The sequence below is a fragment of the Zalophus californianus genome, chromosome 3 (assembly GCF_009762305.2).
Source record: "Zalophus californianus isolate mZalCal1 chromosome 3, mZalCal1.pri.v2, whole genome shotgun sequence".
Classification (NCBI taxonomy): Eukaryota; Metazoa; Chordata; class Mammalia; order Carnivora; family Otariidae; genus Zalophus; species Zalophus californianus.
In genome coordinates, this window is record NC_045597.1 from 3,681,488 (window position 1) to 3,700,616 (window position 19,129).

Consider the following 19,129-nt stretch of genomic DNA (forward strand, 5'->3'; position numbering starts at 1 on the left):
CGCCATAATTAAACTTTCTCTCTTCTTTTTGAAAGAGCTTTCCTTAGGTATAACTGACATGTACTAGACTGCATCTATTCAGTGTATAATCTCGTAAGTTCTGACGTGTCTGGATGCCTGTGAAATTATCAAAACTATCGTCATAACGAGCATATCCATCAGCCCTCTAAGTATCCTCAAGTCCCATTGCGTGACTTTGTCACTATAGATTAGTTTGCATTTTCTAAAGTGTATGTATATAGGATCATATGTTTTGTACATTTTTGTCCATCTTCCTTCCCAGCATAATGACTTTGTCACCCATGTGGTGGTGTGTGTCCGCTTCACCCTTCTTGATTGTTGGGCAGTATCTCTTTGTACAGATGCACTGCCATTTGTTTATCTGTTCACTGGTTGATGGACATGTGCACGGTTTCCAGTTTGGGTCTATTACAAATAAAGCTACCATGAATATTCATCTATAAGTCTCTGTATGGGCATCCACTTTCATTTCTCCTGGGGAAATACAGAGGAGTGGAAGGGTTGGATCACATGAGAAATGTACATTCACATTTTTCAGAAACTTCCAAATTGTTTTCCAAACTGGTTACGATGTTCTACTTCCCCAACAGCAGCATATGACGGTACAAGTTCCTTCACATCCCCACCAACACTTGATATTATCAAGCTTTGTCATTTTAGCCACTGAAATTGGTATGTAGGGGCATCATATTGTGGTTTTACTTTTCCAAACAGCTAATGATGTGGAGCATCTTTTCACGGACCTATTGGTCACTCATTTGCCCTCTTTGGTACAGTGTCTGTTTAAATATTTTTTGCCCATTTTTTTGTATTGAGTTGTTTGGTTTCTGATTACTGTGTATAAAAAAGTTTCTTAAACATTCTGAACACACATCCTTTATCAATATGTGATTTGTAACTCTTGCATATTCATAATCTCTATTGCTACGTGCATAAACTTTTAGAATTATTATATACTAGTTTTTTAAGATTTTATTTTTATGTAATCTCTACACCCAATGCACAGCTCGAACTTACAACCCTGAGATCAAGAGTCACATGATCTACTGACTGAACAAACTACATGCCCCAAGAATTATTATATACTCTTAGTGAATTGACTCTTTCATGAAATGACTTTATCTTTGGTATTCTTTGCTCTGAAATCTATTTTGTGTGATATTAATGTAGTTACTCTAGTTTTACTTCTATTAGTTTTAGTATAATGTACTTCCATAGTTTTACTTTTAACTTTTGTGTGTGTCTATTTTCTTTTTTTTTCAGGTAGGCTCCATGCCCAGTGCAGAGCTCAATTTAGGACCTGAACTCACAACCCGGAAATCAAGACCTGGGCTAAGATCAAGAGATGGGCGCTCAACCGACTGCATCACCCAGGCACCCCTGTGTGTCTGTTTTTTAAAGTGCATTTTTAAAATGCAATATAGGGTTGGATCTTGGATTTTTTGTGTGTAATGTGACAATCTCGATCTTTTAATTGAGGTATTTAGAGCATTTACATGTAGTATGATTATTGACATGGTAAGGTTTAAGCGCACCATCTCTCAATTTGTTTTCTATTTGTCTCATCTGTTCTTTTTTTCATTTCTCCTTTTTTCCTGCCTTCTTGTGATTTGAGTATTTTTTATAATTCCACTTCATCCCTTATGTTGGTTTATTGGATATAAAATTTATACCTAATTTGTTATTTTAGTGGTTTCTTTAGGGTGTATGGCATACATTTTAACCTTATAGCAGTATGTCCACGGCAAAATGCCACCTCGCACATACTACAAGATTTCACAATGGTACACTTCCAAATAAACAGTCATGAATGGCCCGGCAACTTTGTCAGGTAAAAAAGAAGGGCAGAGGAGACAGTTCACTTTAATTCAATGTGAATTAATTCAAGTAATTAATAATTAATTATTTTATCATTATACATTACATACAATATGTTAATTATACTAGTAAAACTATTGGTATCTCATTGTAGTATATGTTATTACTTATTATTATGTATTTAATTCATTCATTTAATTCAAATTCTTGAAATTAGAAAGTTCATTTTTTTTAAGGATTTATTTATTTGAAAAAGAGAGAGAGAGAGAGCAGGGGGAGGGGCAGAGGGAGAGCGAAAGAATCCAAGCAGAGTCCGTGCTGAGGGCGGAGCCCAAGTGTGGGGCTCAACGTGGAGCTCGATCCCACGACTCTGAGATCGACCTGAGCTGAAACCAAGAGTCAGACGCTGAACCAACTGAGCCACCCAAACACCCCAGAAAGTTCATTTTGAATGAATGTTATGCAGTAGGTGATGATGACACTTAACTCCTATCTCTTGCCGTATGAAGAAGAAGGAAAAGGAGTAGAGTAGGAGGAAAATGAGGAGAAAGAGGAGGAGGAGAGGTGGTAAAGCTGCAGCTTAATCTAGAGCACACTCAGGAACCTCCTTCTTAAATATAAGAACTATTTTCTGTAAGAACCAGCTGTCCCACAACTCTTCTCCGAGTTGTGAAAAGACACCTACTTTGCTTCCTTTAGCCTTACCTCTCTGCTGGCTTATCCCCAAATGAAATGCCACCTGGGTTGCCGTCAAGGGTGTTATTTACTTTCCCCTTCACGCTCTGCCTCTCAAACACTCTGAACCTCTTCCCTGAGCTCAGAATCAGACCTTCTGAAACAAGGTCCCATTTACTGCCCACCTTCCACTCCTTACTCACTTTGCTGTAGCCATAACACATTCTCTCTTTCCTCTCGACAGATGAATTATTTTTGTTTTTCTGCTGCTGGTTTATGTGATGCTTGCCGTGTGCTCACCCCTTTTATAGAAGCAAGAACAGAAGGGAAGGGGGGAAAGGGAGTAGGAAAGAAGTGTGTGATCACCTGTCCCCTCTCCCTGCTGTCCGGTCTTCATGCTCCTGGCCACCTGGTATCGAAGGTTTAGAGGAAAATTCAGACAGAGACAGCTCCACCTTCCTCACTTAAAAAAAAAAGTCTCGGAGAGTCACAGGGCAATCATGAGTCTTACTATTCTTTAACATTAAGAAGGCCCACAGTGATAGATGTTGAACATAAAGTAGGTTGGTGTGGTATCTGCTTTTTGAAAAGCTGAAACTCAAAAGATACGTTAGAGCAGGCAAATTGTCCAGACGGACCAAGGATGGGAGAAAATAGGAGGAAAGGGGAGAAACAGATGGCCAACTCCACGCTTCCTGTCGGTTTTTCCTCCAGGATGGTTCTTCTGGGGAAGGGCCGGAGGGCATTCTGGAAGAGATTTCTTTCTCTCTCTCTCTCTCTTTTTTTGTTCCATTAGCTTGTTTGTATTTAATCAAGGTTTGCTGTAAACAGTAAAGCCAAGCTTCTCTTAATCATGCTTGCCATTAGGGGGTTTAAGTACAAAACTCCTACTTAAAATTACAGCTACACTTTGATGAAAAACCTTCCCAACCCACCCCATTTTACATTTTTCCCATTTGTTTTCTAAAATAGGACTGGAAAGTGCTAATAGAGTGTTTTGGGACTCAGAGTTCTTTGTGGTTTTCTAAGTCGCTTAAAAAAATTCGGTCCCACTTACTGCCTTATCACCACTAATCAGGGCTTATGTGTGACTGGAAAATTAGAACCTTCACACGTGGCAGGCAGGAGACATAGAGGCATGGTCTCAGAAAGAAAACATCCAAACAGTGATGTGATTACTAAGGACAGAATATTCCCTTGTACCCATGCGGCTCTGGAAGTCATCCAAGTTATTAATAGCTATGGTGACAGGACTGTACATTATATTGTTTCCTCATCGACGAGAACGGAATGTCAGGCTGTGGGGATTGTGACATGGAAACTATGCGGGCTGGCTCTGTTGTGTTTTCTTTTCTCCTTTTGAGGGCCTTCTGTCCTTTGTGCTCTTACCATGGCTTGTGGGCAAACATCTTCATGGATGATGAACAAGAAATGACCTCATGGAAACAGGCTGGTGGGGACCCACAGCTGATTCAAAGGAAGGTGTGTGCCCTGGGACCACCCTCCGACACAGGCAGCAAGGCAGGCGGCAACCTGGTTCCCCTTGTGCTGGGCTGATCCACTGCAGAGAGTCCATCTGCACCCCTGTACTCGGGGTCATTGCATCGCAATGCCTGTCCTACCCTCTGCTGGCCCCAGACTCCCATCTGATCAGAAGGAGCGTTTCTGTTGCTACCTAGGAACCCAGAGAAACACAGTAGGTGCCCTGGCAGGGTCAAATGAAGGAGTGAATGGGAGCTACCAAGGGTCCCAGTAAAACACAAAAAACCCTGAGATGACATCAAATCATTTGCTCCTTTGTTCGGTGTTGATGCATTTCCCCAGTTGCTGATGCACAGGGACATTATTCTACATCTGCCGTACAAAATGTAAGAATTTTTGCAGGTCTTCTGTGAGGCTCTTTACACTGACCCATCTCAGTAGTCTTCATTTATTGCTGCCCTTTCCCAGTTTTGATGGCGTATGGTGAAGTGGGGAGGCACCCTCCTCTCCTCCATGTTTTATAATTAATTTACTATCTTCTCCAACCCACCTGTTCTCAGAACAGCTGGATTTTGATGCTTTAAGCCTTATTGCTGCTGGACCATTTACTCTATGGTCCAGATTTTTATACACTCAAGACCTGGAGCTCTGGACTTCTTGTATTGTTTCTGTAAACCCTGGGACCACTGTAAGCATACCACTTAGTAAGTGCTCAAAAATATTGATTGGTTGTATCAGTGAGCTAATGTATATTCCCTTTGGAAATCTTACTTAGGAACCCATTCACTCCGGTTCTCTACCCCCTCAGGATAATCAGGGGGGAAAGATTACTAGAGACCAAACAAACACATCATAAATTAACTTGAAAAAAAAAAAAAAAACAAGGTGTACTGTCTGACTAGTTCTGTGTCAGTTTTAATAATATTCTCTGTATTTGACACGTGCAATGGGACAGTGGCTCTGGGCCTTTCCAATTCCCTTATGTTCAGGATCCTCCTAGATTTTATGCACACTCACACACTAATACTTTAAATTTCCACTTTACAGTTCTTGCCACGATTTTAGATTTCCAAGGGCCCTTTGGCAACCATCACAAATGTGAAAGGAGTACGCGCTTCAGAGCCTCCCTGTTTCTCCGAAATTCCCCACTTGGTCAGGTTCGATGTTCTTTCCTATTAAATCATCTTTTCAACCTTACTTGCCATTTTAAAAAGATACCGTTTTGACTTTGATAAGCTTTGGCACTCTGAATTCCTTGTGTTTCTTCGTCTTTTTCCATGGGCTTGCCCGAGGCAAGGTCTAACACTGTCACATTGGTAGGAAGGGGCTTGATTACCAATTCCAAATGATTTTTATTTTCATCACTCGAAAAGAGACGCCAAGTCTGGGGGATAAGTGTTAGCGGCCACTCTGAAGACAGTCTCCTCATGTTTCTGGCACAGTTAATCCTAGAAGACACTTTCTTGTTTTTTTTTTTTTTTAAACTTATGAGCATATTCTTAACATTGACTTTGTTGCCTTGAATGAGCATCCTTCTTCTGTCTGACCAGAGACATGCCTTTCCTTCCTTTGGGGTCTACCATCGCTTTTATACTTCCTGCTTGGGACAAAGCAATCTCTTAGCTCTTCTATCTCTTTTCTTCAAAAATGTCAATTATCTTATGATAAGAATCATAGCATTTTAGAATAATCACTTAGGAATTTACTAGACATCCTCTGCCTTCCCTGTCCCCAATACACACACACACACACACACACACCTGACATTACAAAAGAAAAGAAAAGGCAGGCTAACCTACTCAGCCAGCACAGAACCTAGATCCCTATAGCTCTGTCCAGGGCTCCGTGTGAATGAGTGGATACCAGACTCCTACTCTCTGCACATCACAGGGACTCGCCATTAGTTCTATCTTTCCTGAGGTAAAATAGAGTAACAAATGGGACACGTATTTCTTCTTTTTCTTTCTTTACCTCAGGACTGTCTGAGATCATGTATGGAAAGCTAAACTTAAGTATTCTTTTCGTATGTAAAGATCCATGGAGGGTTAGGTAACAAAGCCACGGCTCCAGATAACCAATGTCTACACAATTCACAAACTACCTCCACATGTACCATTTTACTTCATACCGACTGTATATGGTAGATGTACATATTCCACGTCTTTTATTGTTGAGCATATTCAGGTTCATGACAGGTGAAAGCAGTTTTCACGTTCTGACACTTATCCATAGGAAGACAATAGGTTCTGACACCAAATCCTATTTTACCCATTTTAGGCTGTGGTTTCCTTTCCAAATTCCTTTGTCACTCTCTTCTATGTTTCAAGACTTTCTCCCATTTTCCGGTCCATTAAAAGCCCTATATCATGATTTAGGTATTAAAATGTTTTTATATTATTTTTAGGGATTTGGGAAGGAGCAGAAAGATATCATTCATTTATGCATCATTTCATTTATTCATTGGTCAGTCGTGGTGGCCGTGTCCACTATGCCAAAGATTGGAGTCTGAGGAATATCAAGGTCTTTTAAGTCCCCGCGATTTAGTGGGAAGGTTGGAGATTGTGATACCCACTGGCAGGTGCCATAGGGGAGGTAGAGGCTTAGCACTGTGAGCACTTGGACGGGAAGGGTCCTTTCTCCGAATGCCTACATCTGCTCTCTTTCCCGTTCCCGAGGCTTTTTACTTTCCGCATGGCCTCTGAGGGACAGACTCTTCTTCTCATCCTGTAGCTGCTTCAATATGTTTCAATATAAATACTATTTTAGGAAAGACTTCCATCACTCCTTTAGGCAAATTAGATTTTCCTTTAGAGTTCTGCAGTAACCTGCACTTTGCCTTCACAGCACTTGATGACATTGACCTTAAATAGTTATACGTGGAGTTATTCATCTAACTGCTTTTCTGCCCCAAACTGTAACCTCCTAGGAGCAGGAATTGTATCCGTTTGAACAGGATCACACATTCAAAGCCAAATACGCAGAGGAGGGGCTTCAAAAAAATGTTTAATTTTCAATAAATGAACTTGCTTCAGGTGAACCATACATAAAATTAAAGCATCTTCATAGAGAAAATCTCAATGGGCTTCTCTATGAATTTGGCACCAAAATATGAGTTCTGCTTCCCAGTTGAAAACATAGGTGGAGCGTATTAACTACCCCGTGTCTTTCTCATGCTCACGACTAACCCAAGACAAGAGTGCAATGACACTCCCTTTCCACGGCTCCCTCTCGCCCACCTCCCCTGCTGTAGAGGGGACCCAGGAGCCCCGGCTCTCACCCAGCTCTGCAACCCCAAGCACAGCCCCATGGCAGGGGGTGGGGACGCTGTCGCCACAAGCCACCACCACTGCTGTCAAGTGAATTACCCAGTCCACAGTCTGGACATGAGACCTGTACTCTCCTAAAGATGGTGAAGTGGAGAGGCTACAACAGCGTCATAGAGCGAGGTAAACAAGGACAACGTAGGCTATGAGAAAGCATTCAAGAAGTAAAATTTGGAAGGGTCTCCTCTTTGGATGGGCAGTTTAAAATTTTGGAGCATCTCACATTGACTTATTTTCCAGTGGTGTGCTTCTCAGGGTAAAAGGTGCCATTATGTTTTCCTATTTAGAGATGATACTGAAAGCACAGACCACACGTCAATTGAATTCATCGAGAGCAAACTGGTTTTCGCTTCATTTCACCTGGCATTAATGGCTTGGCAGGAGCCATGGGAAGGCTTATTCTTGATTTAAAAGATGGAAATCCAAACCAATTCAGTGTTAAGTATAATGTAAAAACCTGTAAACAAATTGAAGATGGAAACTTTGAACTGGGAATAGTTGTAAATGAAAATATCAGTGTGACTTAAAGCATAAAGCAAACTACAGTTGCCCCTTGAACAACACAGGTTTGAACAGTGCAGGTCCCCTTGTGGGCGGATGTTTTTTGTTTGTTTGTTTGTTTTAAGTAGGATCCACACCCAATGTGGATCCCAATGTGGGGCTTGAACTCATGACCCTGAGATCAAGACCAGAGTCGGATGCCTAACTGAGCCACACATGTGCCCCAGACGTTTTTTTTGATAAAGAGAGTGAAGTACTATAAATGCATTTTCTCTTAACGATTTTCTTAATAACATCTTCTTTACTTACTTTATTGTAAGAATATAGTATATAATACATATAACATACCAAATATGTTAATTGACTCTTATCAGTAAGGCTTCTTGTCAACAGTAGGCTATCAGTAGGTAAGTTTTTGGGCAAGTCAAAAATTATACATGGGTTTTCAACTATGTAGGGGGGTGGGCACCCTCGTTGTTCAAGCATCAGCTGCATTCTTTAGAATGATGAAGTTGTGCTGAAAACCATAAACTAGTGACATATTAAGAGTCACCTGTGAGGGTGTCACGGCACCCCAGATCAGAGCGAAAGTGCGAGCACAAGAGACAGAAGACAAAGACTGTTAGAAATGCTCCTGCAACAAACAAGTAATTTGGAACCTGTCTTCTCATTATTGACCCTCTCTGAAACCAGACTGAGTGAGCACATTTGTAGAAAGTTTTGGTGGGTACTTGCATCTCTGAAGACATTTGGAGTTAAGAATGGCAGGCTTCCTAGGACGGCAGAGGCAGTGAGTGACCGGGTCCCTGGTCTAGGGCAAATTATAACTCTCAGCGCTCGGTTTTACCTGGAGGAAATCTTTGGTGACATCACTCTGCCAATGAGTATAGAAGATGGTTTGACAAGCTTGAGTCATGATTTCCCTGGCTTCAGAATGATAAAGATGGAGATGGTCCCACAGAGGGAGCCAGCACGAATGAGTCCACGGCATGTTGCTCAGTCTTTCCAGAGCACACAAATCACCTGCGGGTCTTGTTAAAATGCAGACTCTGATTCAGCAGGTCTGGGGGTGGGGCTCCCGGTGATGTCATTGCGGCTGGTCCTTAGACAAACACTTTGAGAGGCCAAGAGCACCATCTGATGGAGTCTCCTACGGAGATTAGGGAGACCTCAGGGAAGAGAGGCATCTCTCCCGATGTCCAAGGGCTCGGGAAGTGTTGCTAGCAGCCGTGGACACAGAACTGCATCCATGTGCCCAGGTGTGAGAGAGAAGACCAGCAGGAGATCTCGCACAAGAGGATGGCAGCTTTGTCCCGCTGTCAGACCCAGAGTGGAAGCCACCAGGCAAGTGAGAATGCTCCCAAAGCTCCTCTCGTCCCCTACCCCTCCTCACTGCATGAGCTTCCAGGGTGGCCAAGGACAGTTTATCGTGGGACACGGGGAAAGGTGAGTGGGTGGTGGCTGGGCGGAGGGAGGTCCTGCACTCATGGTTGGTGGAAGGCAAATTGCCCTAGGTGACTTCTGAACACAAAAGGAGATAGAAAATAGATTTTAGCTATTTGTGCTAGGAGTTCCCTACCTCACACAGCAGGACAGACACTGGGTAATTGTTCACCAAATGATTTCCCCTTCCTCTGGGTCATAGAGCAGGACCATTTCCCATCTTGCCATCACACAACTGAGTTCTGGCCAATGGAATATGAGCAGAAGTGACACGAGCCTCTCTCGGGCTGTGACTCTCTCCCCTCCCCCCACTGGCTGAACAAGAAGTCCTCCACAGGCCACAAGGAGGTCGGAGACGTGAGAAGGAAGAAGAACCCTTGGTCTCTGGACGACTTCTTGGGGTCAACATGTGTTGGACTGTGACGTAAGGGAGAAACCTAGAATAGTCTATTGTGTGGAGCCACTAGCTTCTGTGGTTGTTGGTTGAAATAGTTAGCCTACCTGAGAATAAACATAGGTAGGGTTGGAGACTCACTAGGGCCAAACGCCGACTACTGGAGTAAGGCGGGGAGACGTAGCAACTTGTACCTTTAATGAGTTTTTTCTTTGAGTCACTCTGGGCAAACTTTTGGCTTGTGAATGCTCTTGGCACTAAGTCTTCTGTCTTTGTAAGGTTTGTTTTCATGAGGCTGAAAGGTAAGTGTTCCTGGTGATCAGTAATGAGACAATGTCACCTCCAATTCCCTCCTTCCTGACCCTTGACAGCCTTCAGGAGCCGAGGCCATTACTATGTGGATTTCCCGTGGCGTCTCTTCTCTTCTGCCAGGGAATTTTTCTTGCTTTTTAAAATATAGAATGTTATCTTTTTATAACAGCTTCTATGCCCAAGGGAACGACAGCAGTTTACCAATTGAGAAGTTTTCTGGAGAAGTATTTCCCCCACAACCCACACGAATGTACAACGGACTTAGAGAACAAGGTAGCCAGAAAGTTCCTTTTGTGATATGAAGATTAGTGACTTTATTCAAGAGTAATATTGATGAACCACAACAGGGACTCTGTTGGGAACCACCGTTCCTCTTGTTACCACTCAAGACCCAGTGTGATTAAATTCAGTTGAACAGATTCCCAAAAATAGGTCCAGTAAAGAAAACCTTTCTTCAGAATGTGACAGAATTCATACACTTTTAAGCCAATTGTTTGAGATCATGGACCTCCAGCCCCTTTGTTTGCTGAAATCTTAAAAGATCAAAACCTCAAATTGAATTTGGTTTTATTTCATTTTTCTTTAGAGCTTTGATCTCCCCCTTGGGATTTATCAATAGTTTCATTCTCTTTCATTCTCTTTAGACTTTAGAAGCTAAGTGGTGACATCAGGAAAATGTCATGTGGGCAAGCTCACGCACCTTGCTTTGAAGCTTCACGCGTTCCCTGGGGCTATCGGGCAAGGCAAGCCAGCAGATACGCCGGCTATCAGCCCATGACTAATTCAAAGCAAAGCGAAGACACATTCGATGCATTCCTTTTGTGAAGCAACAATGGAAATGAATGCATAGATTTATTCACCTTTAATATTTTCTATGAGAAGACATCAAGGTCTTCTTCTGCCACTGTAGTGATCAGGTAAACCACATAAACCCAGATTACACTGTGCCAATGTCAAAGCATACAAAAAATATTTTAGGTATAAATAGGTTTTTTTTTTAAATCTGAAAGTGATCTGAGAAATTAGAACAGGTGATAGAGATGTATTATAGGCAGCTAATAAGACTTAGCCTTTGAAAAACTCATCTTTAAAGTTTTACAAAGCATGCTGGATTTTAGAGAAACTTACTGGAACCACAATAATGGAGCCGCCCAGGGGTCTGCAGTACTTAGGGAAAGTGAACGGACTACAAAGGTAATTCTTTCCTGTCTGTAACTCAGCATGTTACAACCCTGTGCTGTATGAGTATCTTTGTAACTCACATGGGGAGAACATTGTAGTAGAATCTGTTTGATAAAGTCATTGCTTATGAATAAGATGTAAAGGAAGTAGAATGGGGGGAGAGAAGATATTTTTAGTTTTTTGAAAGCAGTGCTACTGTTTTGGGAAACCATGAATTTACCATTGCACCATAAATAGAAATATAATTGCTTTCATCTGCATTACATGGCTTTTTTATGTGCCGCTAAAAACAATTTGAAAAATGTAATGAAATTACACTGAACTTTTACTCGGAACACAGTTGTTTTTTTTCCAGCTAATTTAATGTTTTTTGTTGAAAATTTCCTGATGAGAATAAACATAAAAATAAATCCTATTAACTTCTAGCTAAAGATATACATTTAAAAGTTGGGGGAAAAAATTAGCAGCGCAGAGTAATAGCCAAGAGCGAAATGTGTCCCACTGCAGAATGTCATTATGTAAATAACCTTATGCCCTTTATTGTGACAGGAGCTGAGTTGGATATTTTGCTGGAAATCGACAGCCAATAGAATTTTGACAGAAATTTATCTGTCCTCCTAGACTGTGGAATTCATAACATAGTTTGTGTCCAACTTATGTAATGTTCATATGTGATGTTCATTTACAAATCTAAGATTTTAATTGGTCGTTGCTTTTATTGGGTAGATTTATGTAAGCATAATTCTACTAAATTAGGTACCACAATTTAAGAATAGTAACAATATATTTTTCCACTCTAGAAAATACACTTTAAATCATTTTAACCCACTATAAACATTTTGATAGTAGTTTTTAGAGACCACTCATAAAGCATTTTTTAAAAAAGCAATAAGATTGGGCAGTGTTTGAACACAGGGTAATAATTCATACCAATTATATTGCTAAACAAAGTCTCAGTCCCAATAATATGTCATAATTCATACCTTATGGTCTGATAGCAATTAAAATACCACCATTAAGTATATTGCAAACACACATAACTGTTGAAATCTTGCTTATGTGGAATAACATTCGGTGCTTTATTAAGCAGAATGGTACCTCTGTTCATTTTGTTGACAGTGTTGTAATCATTAGAGAACCATTCCGGGAGTACCTTTAATACACACACAGATTCGGACTTTATCTCGTATTTTTAGGACTCTTAGTACTGTTTCTACTATTGTGGCTATTCATGCTTTCGAGTCTGCTGCCTGTCTGGTCATGTCAGAACAGGTACAATCACAGGGTTCTACAGTAAGGTTAACACACACCTGAATGTGGTCTAGAACGTCTTCAAAGGGTTGGTTCTCTGCCTCTGGAAGGTCAACAAACATTAGATGAGACAAAAGGAATCCTAGACTCAACCCATATAAACTCTCCGGGATGCCCTTGGTACCTCTAGCAAGTGACAGACAGGTCAGCCTGCACCTACCCAAGCCCTAAACTGCGACCAGGTTAACAAAACAGAGGGCGGTGTCATTGGGACCCACGCGTGCTGGGGACGGTCTACTCCACATAAGCTTTCCCTGTCTTACCTCAGTTTCACATGGCACTGTATCCCCCAGGAGTCATTTAGTTTGAAGATTTTAAAGATATATTTTGAGATAATAAGCAGAACATTTCTGCATATCAAGTTAACGTGGTACGGACTTTGGAACCATAAAGATGAGGGTTTACGTTCTGACAGCCTACTTAAAGCTTGAATTCCAGGATGAGTACATAGATGGTAATCACCACGGAGGCCGACGTCTGCGTTGGGAATAATGTGTGCAAAGCACCTGCACAGCGGTACAGCAAGTGTTCAGTGCGCACTGGAAACAAATCCTCAAAAGGTGCAATGCTTGAACAGTTTGCTTTTCACCCCGGTCCAAATAAATACACTGTGTGTGTTGGGGTGGGGGGAGATCAGTCCAGACTTCTGATCCAGGATCATTAGGTGGCTACAATGTGCAAGGCGTGGGCAAGGAAGCCATGTACGTCAAGGAAAGTTGGTTCTTCCATCACTTGGTGGCTGAGGTTAGAAAGTCAGGCGTTAGGGAGAGTGCGGAGAGAGGCGACGTGTGGGGCTCTGCTGGAGGTGAGCAGAAGGCCTCCCTGTTAGACGGCATCAGGAATGTTGCCTGTTAACCGTGTATTAACTGTGCCTTTTCATTTTCTGTATTTTGATGCTTTAACCACCCCACTCCCGCCTCGCTAAGTCAAGTCCTACAGATAGTAAACATCGCCAACCAATCCGAAGCCCACACCCAACCACCTCCTTCATGGGCGGCTCGCTCTCTAGTCACTGACCCCCCACCCCCATCCCCCTGCCCAGGGCCAGGTACCAGACAACCAGGGGACAGCCTCTGACCTGGAGCCCCTGAAATTATTCAAACTTGCCGATTCTACGCCTGCAAACCCTGCCTCCCCCAGTCCTTCCCAAGGGCATCACAATCTAGGCTTGTCCCGCGGGTTCCCTGGCCCCTCGGGCCCCTGGCTGACCCAGCCAGGGCTTCTCCCCTGGCACAATAGGAAACTACCTTTTTAATGGAAATCGTCTCTGGATCTGGCAGCCTATGATTATTTCTAAGTGACAAACATATTATTCTTAATGTTGACGTTTGCTTGCAGTTATACCTGCAATAATCATAAAACCTTTATTTTAAAATAAACCCCCAGCGCCCGAAGCCTGCAGAGGGCTGCGAGCACAGAGGAAGGCAGGCCACGGGGACAAGATGGCTTCACTGCCGCTGCTCGTCGGGCCGGGGAGACAGAAGCAGCCGCAAATAAATACCACCGCCGGAGAACGCAGCTGCACCTTTTATTGGTATGGTGACTTTTCAGAGGCTGGTATGAACCCAAAGTTCCAAGCAGCAAGACACCATGGTCTGGTGGCACCGCTGAGGACTTCCTGACTGCCACAGAAGCACACGGATAAATGGGTGGTTGTGTCACGGGAGGGCTGAGGAGACAGAGCAGGTGAGCCATGCAGCGCAGCTCCGAGGGGACGGCCACCCTGGGATGCGGCGTCACCACCCCGAGCGGCACGTCTCCGCAAGCTCCTTCGGACTGTGCGGACCTCCGACGTGACCCTGTCACACCGCCGGCTATGAACGTGAAGCCCCACGCGCCTCACTGAGTTCCCGTAGCCGGGAGTGACGCGGGGAGAGGAGGTGGCCGCCAGGAGCTGGCCGTGCACGTCAGCAGAGGCACGTGCGTCCCCAGCCAGCCGAACGGAAACCCGGGGCTCAGTCCATGTGTGCGCAGGCTTGACACTGGCGAAGCTAAAGCAATGACACAGTCTCGAGGGGCTTAGGTCCTTTAGGGGGAAAAAGGGGGGTGGGAGGAAAGAAAAGTCTAGAAATTTTTTGTTTTAAATGTGTGTTTTGAAGGGAGCACCACCAATTGCATAAAGTTATAAAACAGGGTCAGAAACAGGTAAATAATGATCGGGTTTGTAATGCCAACAAAACACACCACCTACAAAGAAATCAAACGTCTGTCGCGGAGGGTGGATCCCGGGAGAGCGCCTGGCGAACAAGGAACACGTGGTCGCGCTCGGAAACACGGTCCAGCGCGCGCCCCTCCGCTGCCCTGCCGCGTTCCGCTGGCGGTGCTCCCGCTCCCCGCCCGGCTGCTCCAGGCCCTGCTCCTGCGGCCGGGGGCGGGGTGGGTCGCGGGGCCCGAGAGGCCGAGTGCGCGCCACCCGCGGGTGAGAAAGAACACGCACGCACGCACACGCGGAGCGCGGTGCCCTCTGCCCGGTCCCGCGCCGCTCGGTGCAGGGGCGCGCGGGAAGCGCCCGGGCCGGGGTGGCGCGGGCACCTGCGGCGCGCGGCCCCTCACGTGCCGGAGTCCCACAGCTCGGAGGGCAGCCGGCCACAGGACGCCCCCTCGGGCTTCTTCGCCAGGGTGGGCTTCTTGCAGGGCGGAGGGGGAGGCGCCCTGGGCTCCGAGGGCTGCAGGAGGCGCTGCCAGTCTTCTGTCCCCTCGCACAGCTTCCGCCTCCAGTCCAGGAGCTCCTGCAGGGCGGCGCTTTCGTTCTCCGAGAGCCGCAGCTGATGGATTACCTGCGGGAGGGAAGAGGGGAAACTTGCAGCAGCAGGTGCTGTGCGCCAGAGGGGAGAGGGAGAGCCACACGGGGCAGGGAGAGGGAGATGGGGGCGGGCGGGCGGGGGGGGGGGGGGGGCGCTGGCTACCAAGCCTCCAGGCGCTGCTGCAGCGGGAAACCGGCCCTCGACCAGCGCAGGAAACTGCCCTGTGAAGGCGGCAAACAGAACAAAGTATGGAGGGCAGGGACACTGGCTAAGGAGATAAACCTCCAGGTGATTCCAGAAGCGGGCACATGTCTGCGTGCCCTTTGCCCTCTGTTATGATATACATTCTTATGACATCCTACACTTTTTCCTCATTTATCACAACTGTGAGGCTGTTTTTAGGTTTTTGGGTTTCTCAAGGTTCCCCTGATTCTAGGGTCCTCCCATCTGTGCAGAACTAGTCAACATCTTTTAAGGGAGTATGACCCTACTGACTACGATGCTCCAGTTTGTGGGGGGAAATCAAGGCAGGGATCTCAACCAGCACCTGGGTGCTCTCTGATCTTGTGCCCAGAGAGGGAACTTTAGGGACCTTTGCAGGAGAGCATCATGATGCAATTGTATGGGCTTAGTCCTCTCGCTTCCTTAGGCTACCGTTTTTCTGGCCATTCTAGAGTGAGTGTGCGGGACTTCACAGTGGGAATACTGGGGAGAATTCAGAAGAAACAAGACGTCTCAACCCACTTTCAAAGTACCTCCTGCTTTGTTCTGGTGCCCCTTCCAGCCTCCCCATCAAAACGAACGACAGTAAATGAAAGCAGGGCATAGCGGTTGGCTCCTATGTGAAAGCAGTCACTCGGAAGCAGCGAGGCTAATCAGCGGCCCAGTTTAAGAACCAACACCTTAATGGGCAGAACGTCGAGACATGGGGGTAAACCACAGAAGTCGGGAAGCCAAACCCATATCCGCAGTACGTAACTAGGTTTCTGGAGCTGGCTGCCAGCAAAAGGAGGTCCCCCATATTGAATGTACAGATAACCAGAAAAACACCGTAAGTGTGGAAAACAGGACCGTGACTGTCTCTTCCTGAAGGGACCTCCGGGAATCAAGGCTGAAGCAGCATGCATACCCTCTGCCCCCTGCCCCAGAGAGGGTATGTTTCTCCAGTCTCCGGGACTGCACCAGAACGACATGGAAATGACACATCCCCCTGTGGGGAAGCCTCCCATGGAAGCCAGACTGACTTTACGTTCAGGAAGTGAGCCAATAAAAGGGAGGGTGTAAAAAATATCTTTTTAATAAACACTTTAGAGTACTAACTGTGTACCAGGTACTTTTCTAAGCACCTGAGACACATTAACTCAGCAATCCTCCAGAGAGCTCTCTACAGCACTGCTAGCTCGCCTTTAGCAGACGAGGGTATTGGGGCACAAGGAGGTAAAGCAGTTTGCCCAAAGTCACATGAAAAATGGTGACTGGCTCCAGAGTCTGTCTTCCGAGGTCCTACTCTACACTGTTGTCCAGGAGCCGATATATGCTAAAGACCAGCGTCCCTATGTCATGCCCTCTTTCTCCTTTCCCTACACGGGATTCAGTGTAATCCGTCTTCCTTCACTATTGTATTTTAGCTCCTCTACTTTCTCGTGTACACTTGGCGGCTACTTTCAGCTGCAATCTCTTTCACTCTATGGGTATTGAACACCTATTTATATGTTCCTTGGCCCATGTTCAGCACATAGTAGCAATCTGCAAAAAATACTGTCACGGCATTTATTCTTATGAGAGAGTATGTAATTGATGGAAGAATATTTTTACCATCTCAGTTGATTTTTTTCCCCCAACTTCCTTGAGATATCCTTTTTGTTAAGTAACATAACTTCACATTCATCTAATTAAAAGCAAAACAAGAAACCTCCACATCTGCATAGGGTTTTGCAGATCATGGCAGGTTACTGCTCCCATTGTAAAGATGAAAAAAAAAAGAGAGAGAGAGACAAATTACCAAAATCAGATATTTAGAGTATCAGATAGCTCTGGCAAACTGAGAACAAGGGGAACAGAAATTCTGGATGGGGAAAATCTTTCTGAACCGATAATTACCAGCTGTTTTTTTTCCCCCCTCTCCTGGAACATTTGCCAATTCTGGGTTCTTCTGTGGGTCTAGAGAGCCCTTTCTAGAAGAAAGAGAAACCGTACAATATGTTGCAGTTGTAGGAGATGAGAGACACAGATTGGGAATCTGAGGACCCTCAAATGATGGCCATTTTCCCCAAGAGACATTTGTTAAGTTTTCCAGCTGTATGCATGAGTGGTGCCTTAGGCCAAAAGCTTACAAAAAGCAGAGTGAAATCTCCTACAGTGTTCATGGTGCCTCAGAAGCAAAAAATCTGATGGGGGGCAGGGGTGGGGGAAGAGTAGCCTCAAGCACCTGATTAGTCTCATCTTCGAGACTTGTAGATTTTGCACCTGAGTGGGGCACAGCCTGGAGAACGGGCCAGGACCTCTGAAATGCACAGCTGGAGCACATCTGCACTCAACCAGAGCTAAGGAACAAAAAGACCCACAGGCTCTCTGCAGATCAGAGGCAAAGCCGAGGCAGGCTGATTCTGCACCGTGGCTCAGTCTGTGATTGGACTGAGGACGTCCTCCCTTGCCTCGGCCTCCTAACGGGATGTTGGAATCTCTCCAGTAGACAGCATCCTCTGCAGCATCTACAGTTTGTTGACCCACCAAGCTTTACTGTGCGATCAGAAATTACATGTGGAGAGACAAGGAAATTCTCTAAAGATTGAAGGATAAAACAGATTCACAGATGATCCAGATTTAGGGTTAGTCGATAAGGACTTTAAAATACCTATGATGAAATGCTTAGGAGAGAGGAAATGATGGACAAACAGAAGAGACAGCGGAACAGACACACATAAAAGGAATTCCAGAAGGAAAAGATAGACAAAGAATGTGACAAGGCAGTCCTCAAAGAGATAAGTTTCCAGAACTTACAAAGGGCATCAATACACACACTTAAGAGGCTCAGCAAACCACACAAAAGGCAAACACACACACAGGCCATAGCCAGCAGTAAAAAAGCACAAGGAGGATCCTGTTAAAACAAAGACAAAGGAAAAAGCTCTAAAATCCAAAGGAAAGAGACACATTCCCTTCAGAGGAACAACAATGAGAGGGTAAGTTGACTTCTAAGCAGAAGCCAGGCAACAGCAAATCACAGAGTAAAGTACTGGAAGAAAGTAATTCAGCCTAAAACTCTACTTCAATAAAAATAACCCTCACAAGGTGAAATAGAGATATTTTTAGACAGTAAAAAGGAGGAAATTGGCCATCAGAAGTCTCCCATTTTTGTTTAAGGTGAAGGAAAATGATCTTGGATGGAAAAATTGAATTTTTTTTTTAAAATTGAAATTTAAGAGAGAATTAAGGACATCAGAATTAAATCCAAGGGTAAATAGAAGTTGGATGCTTGGGGTGTCTTATAGACTATAAATTATTTGTAGAACAGGAACGCACGCCAGTGATAACCTATAAAAGCCAGGAGGGGTTATGTGTTTAGAGGTTGTAGCGTTCTAGCAGTATTAGGAAAGTGGACAAAGTAACAAAAATCCCTTAAGATGCAGTAAGTCAAAAATGCATGGTCTCTTCTCTAGTAAAACTATAGAACACGCAGGGAGAGAATGTGTAATTAGCAAGTTATATGTAGAAAGTGTGAAATAATAAATATTCCATTAATCTAAAAGAAAACAAGAAGGATGCAAAAATAATACGCAAATGGAGGCCAGGTCTAACAAGACAGAGTAAAGCATAAAAACTAGACCAGCAGAATCCACATCTCCACCGAGCAGATGGTGTTGCTCTTCCGGGGCCGGATGGCATGGGCTGTATTTATGTTCATGCCGGGGCATGAGAGAGCC

The 19,129-nt window shown here is 44.5% G+C and overlaps 1 protein-coding gene across 1 annotated transcript in view; it reads right to left on the bottom strand.

The window, feature by feature from the left end:
- Positions 1 to 10,159: 10,159 nt before the first annotated feature.
- The window catches only part of MYO16 (myosin XVI), a 475,554-nt gene continuing 466,584 nt past the window's right edge, over positions 10,160 to 19,129 (bottom strand). Inside the window, exon 35 of the mRNA XM_027590435.2 lies at positions 10,160 to 15,239. Within this exon, the coding sequence (XP_027446236.2) occupies positions 15,012 to 15,239 (228 nt within the window). The 3' untranslated portion in view covers positions 10,160 to 15,011. The remainder of the gene's footprint in view (positions 15,240 to 19,129) is intronic.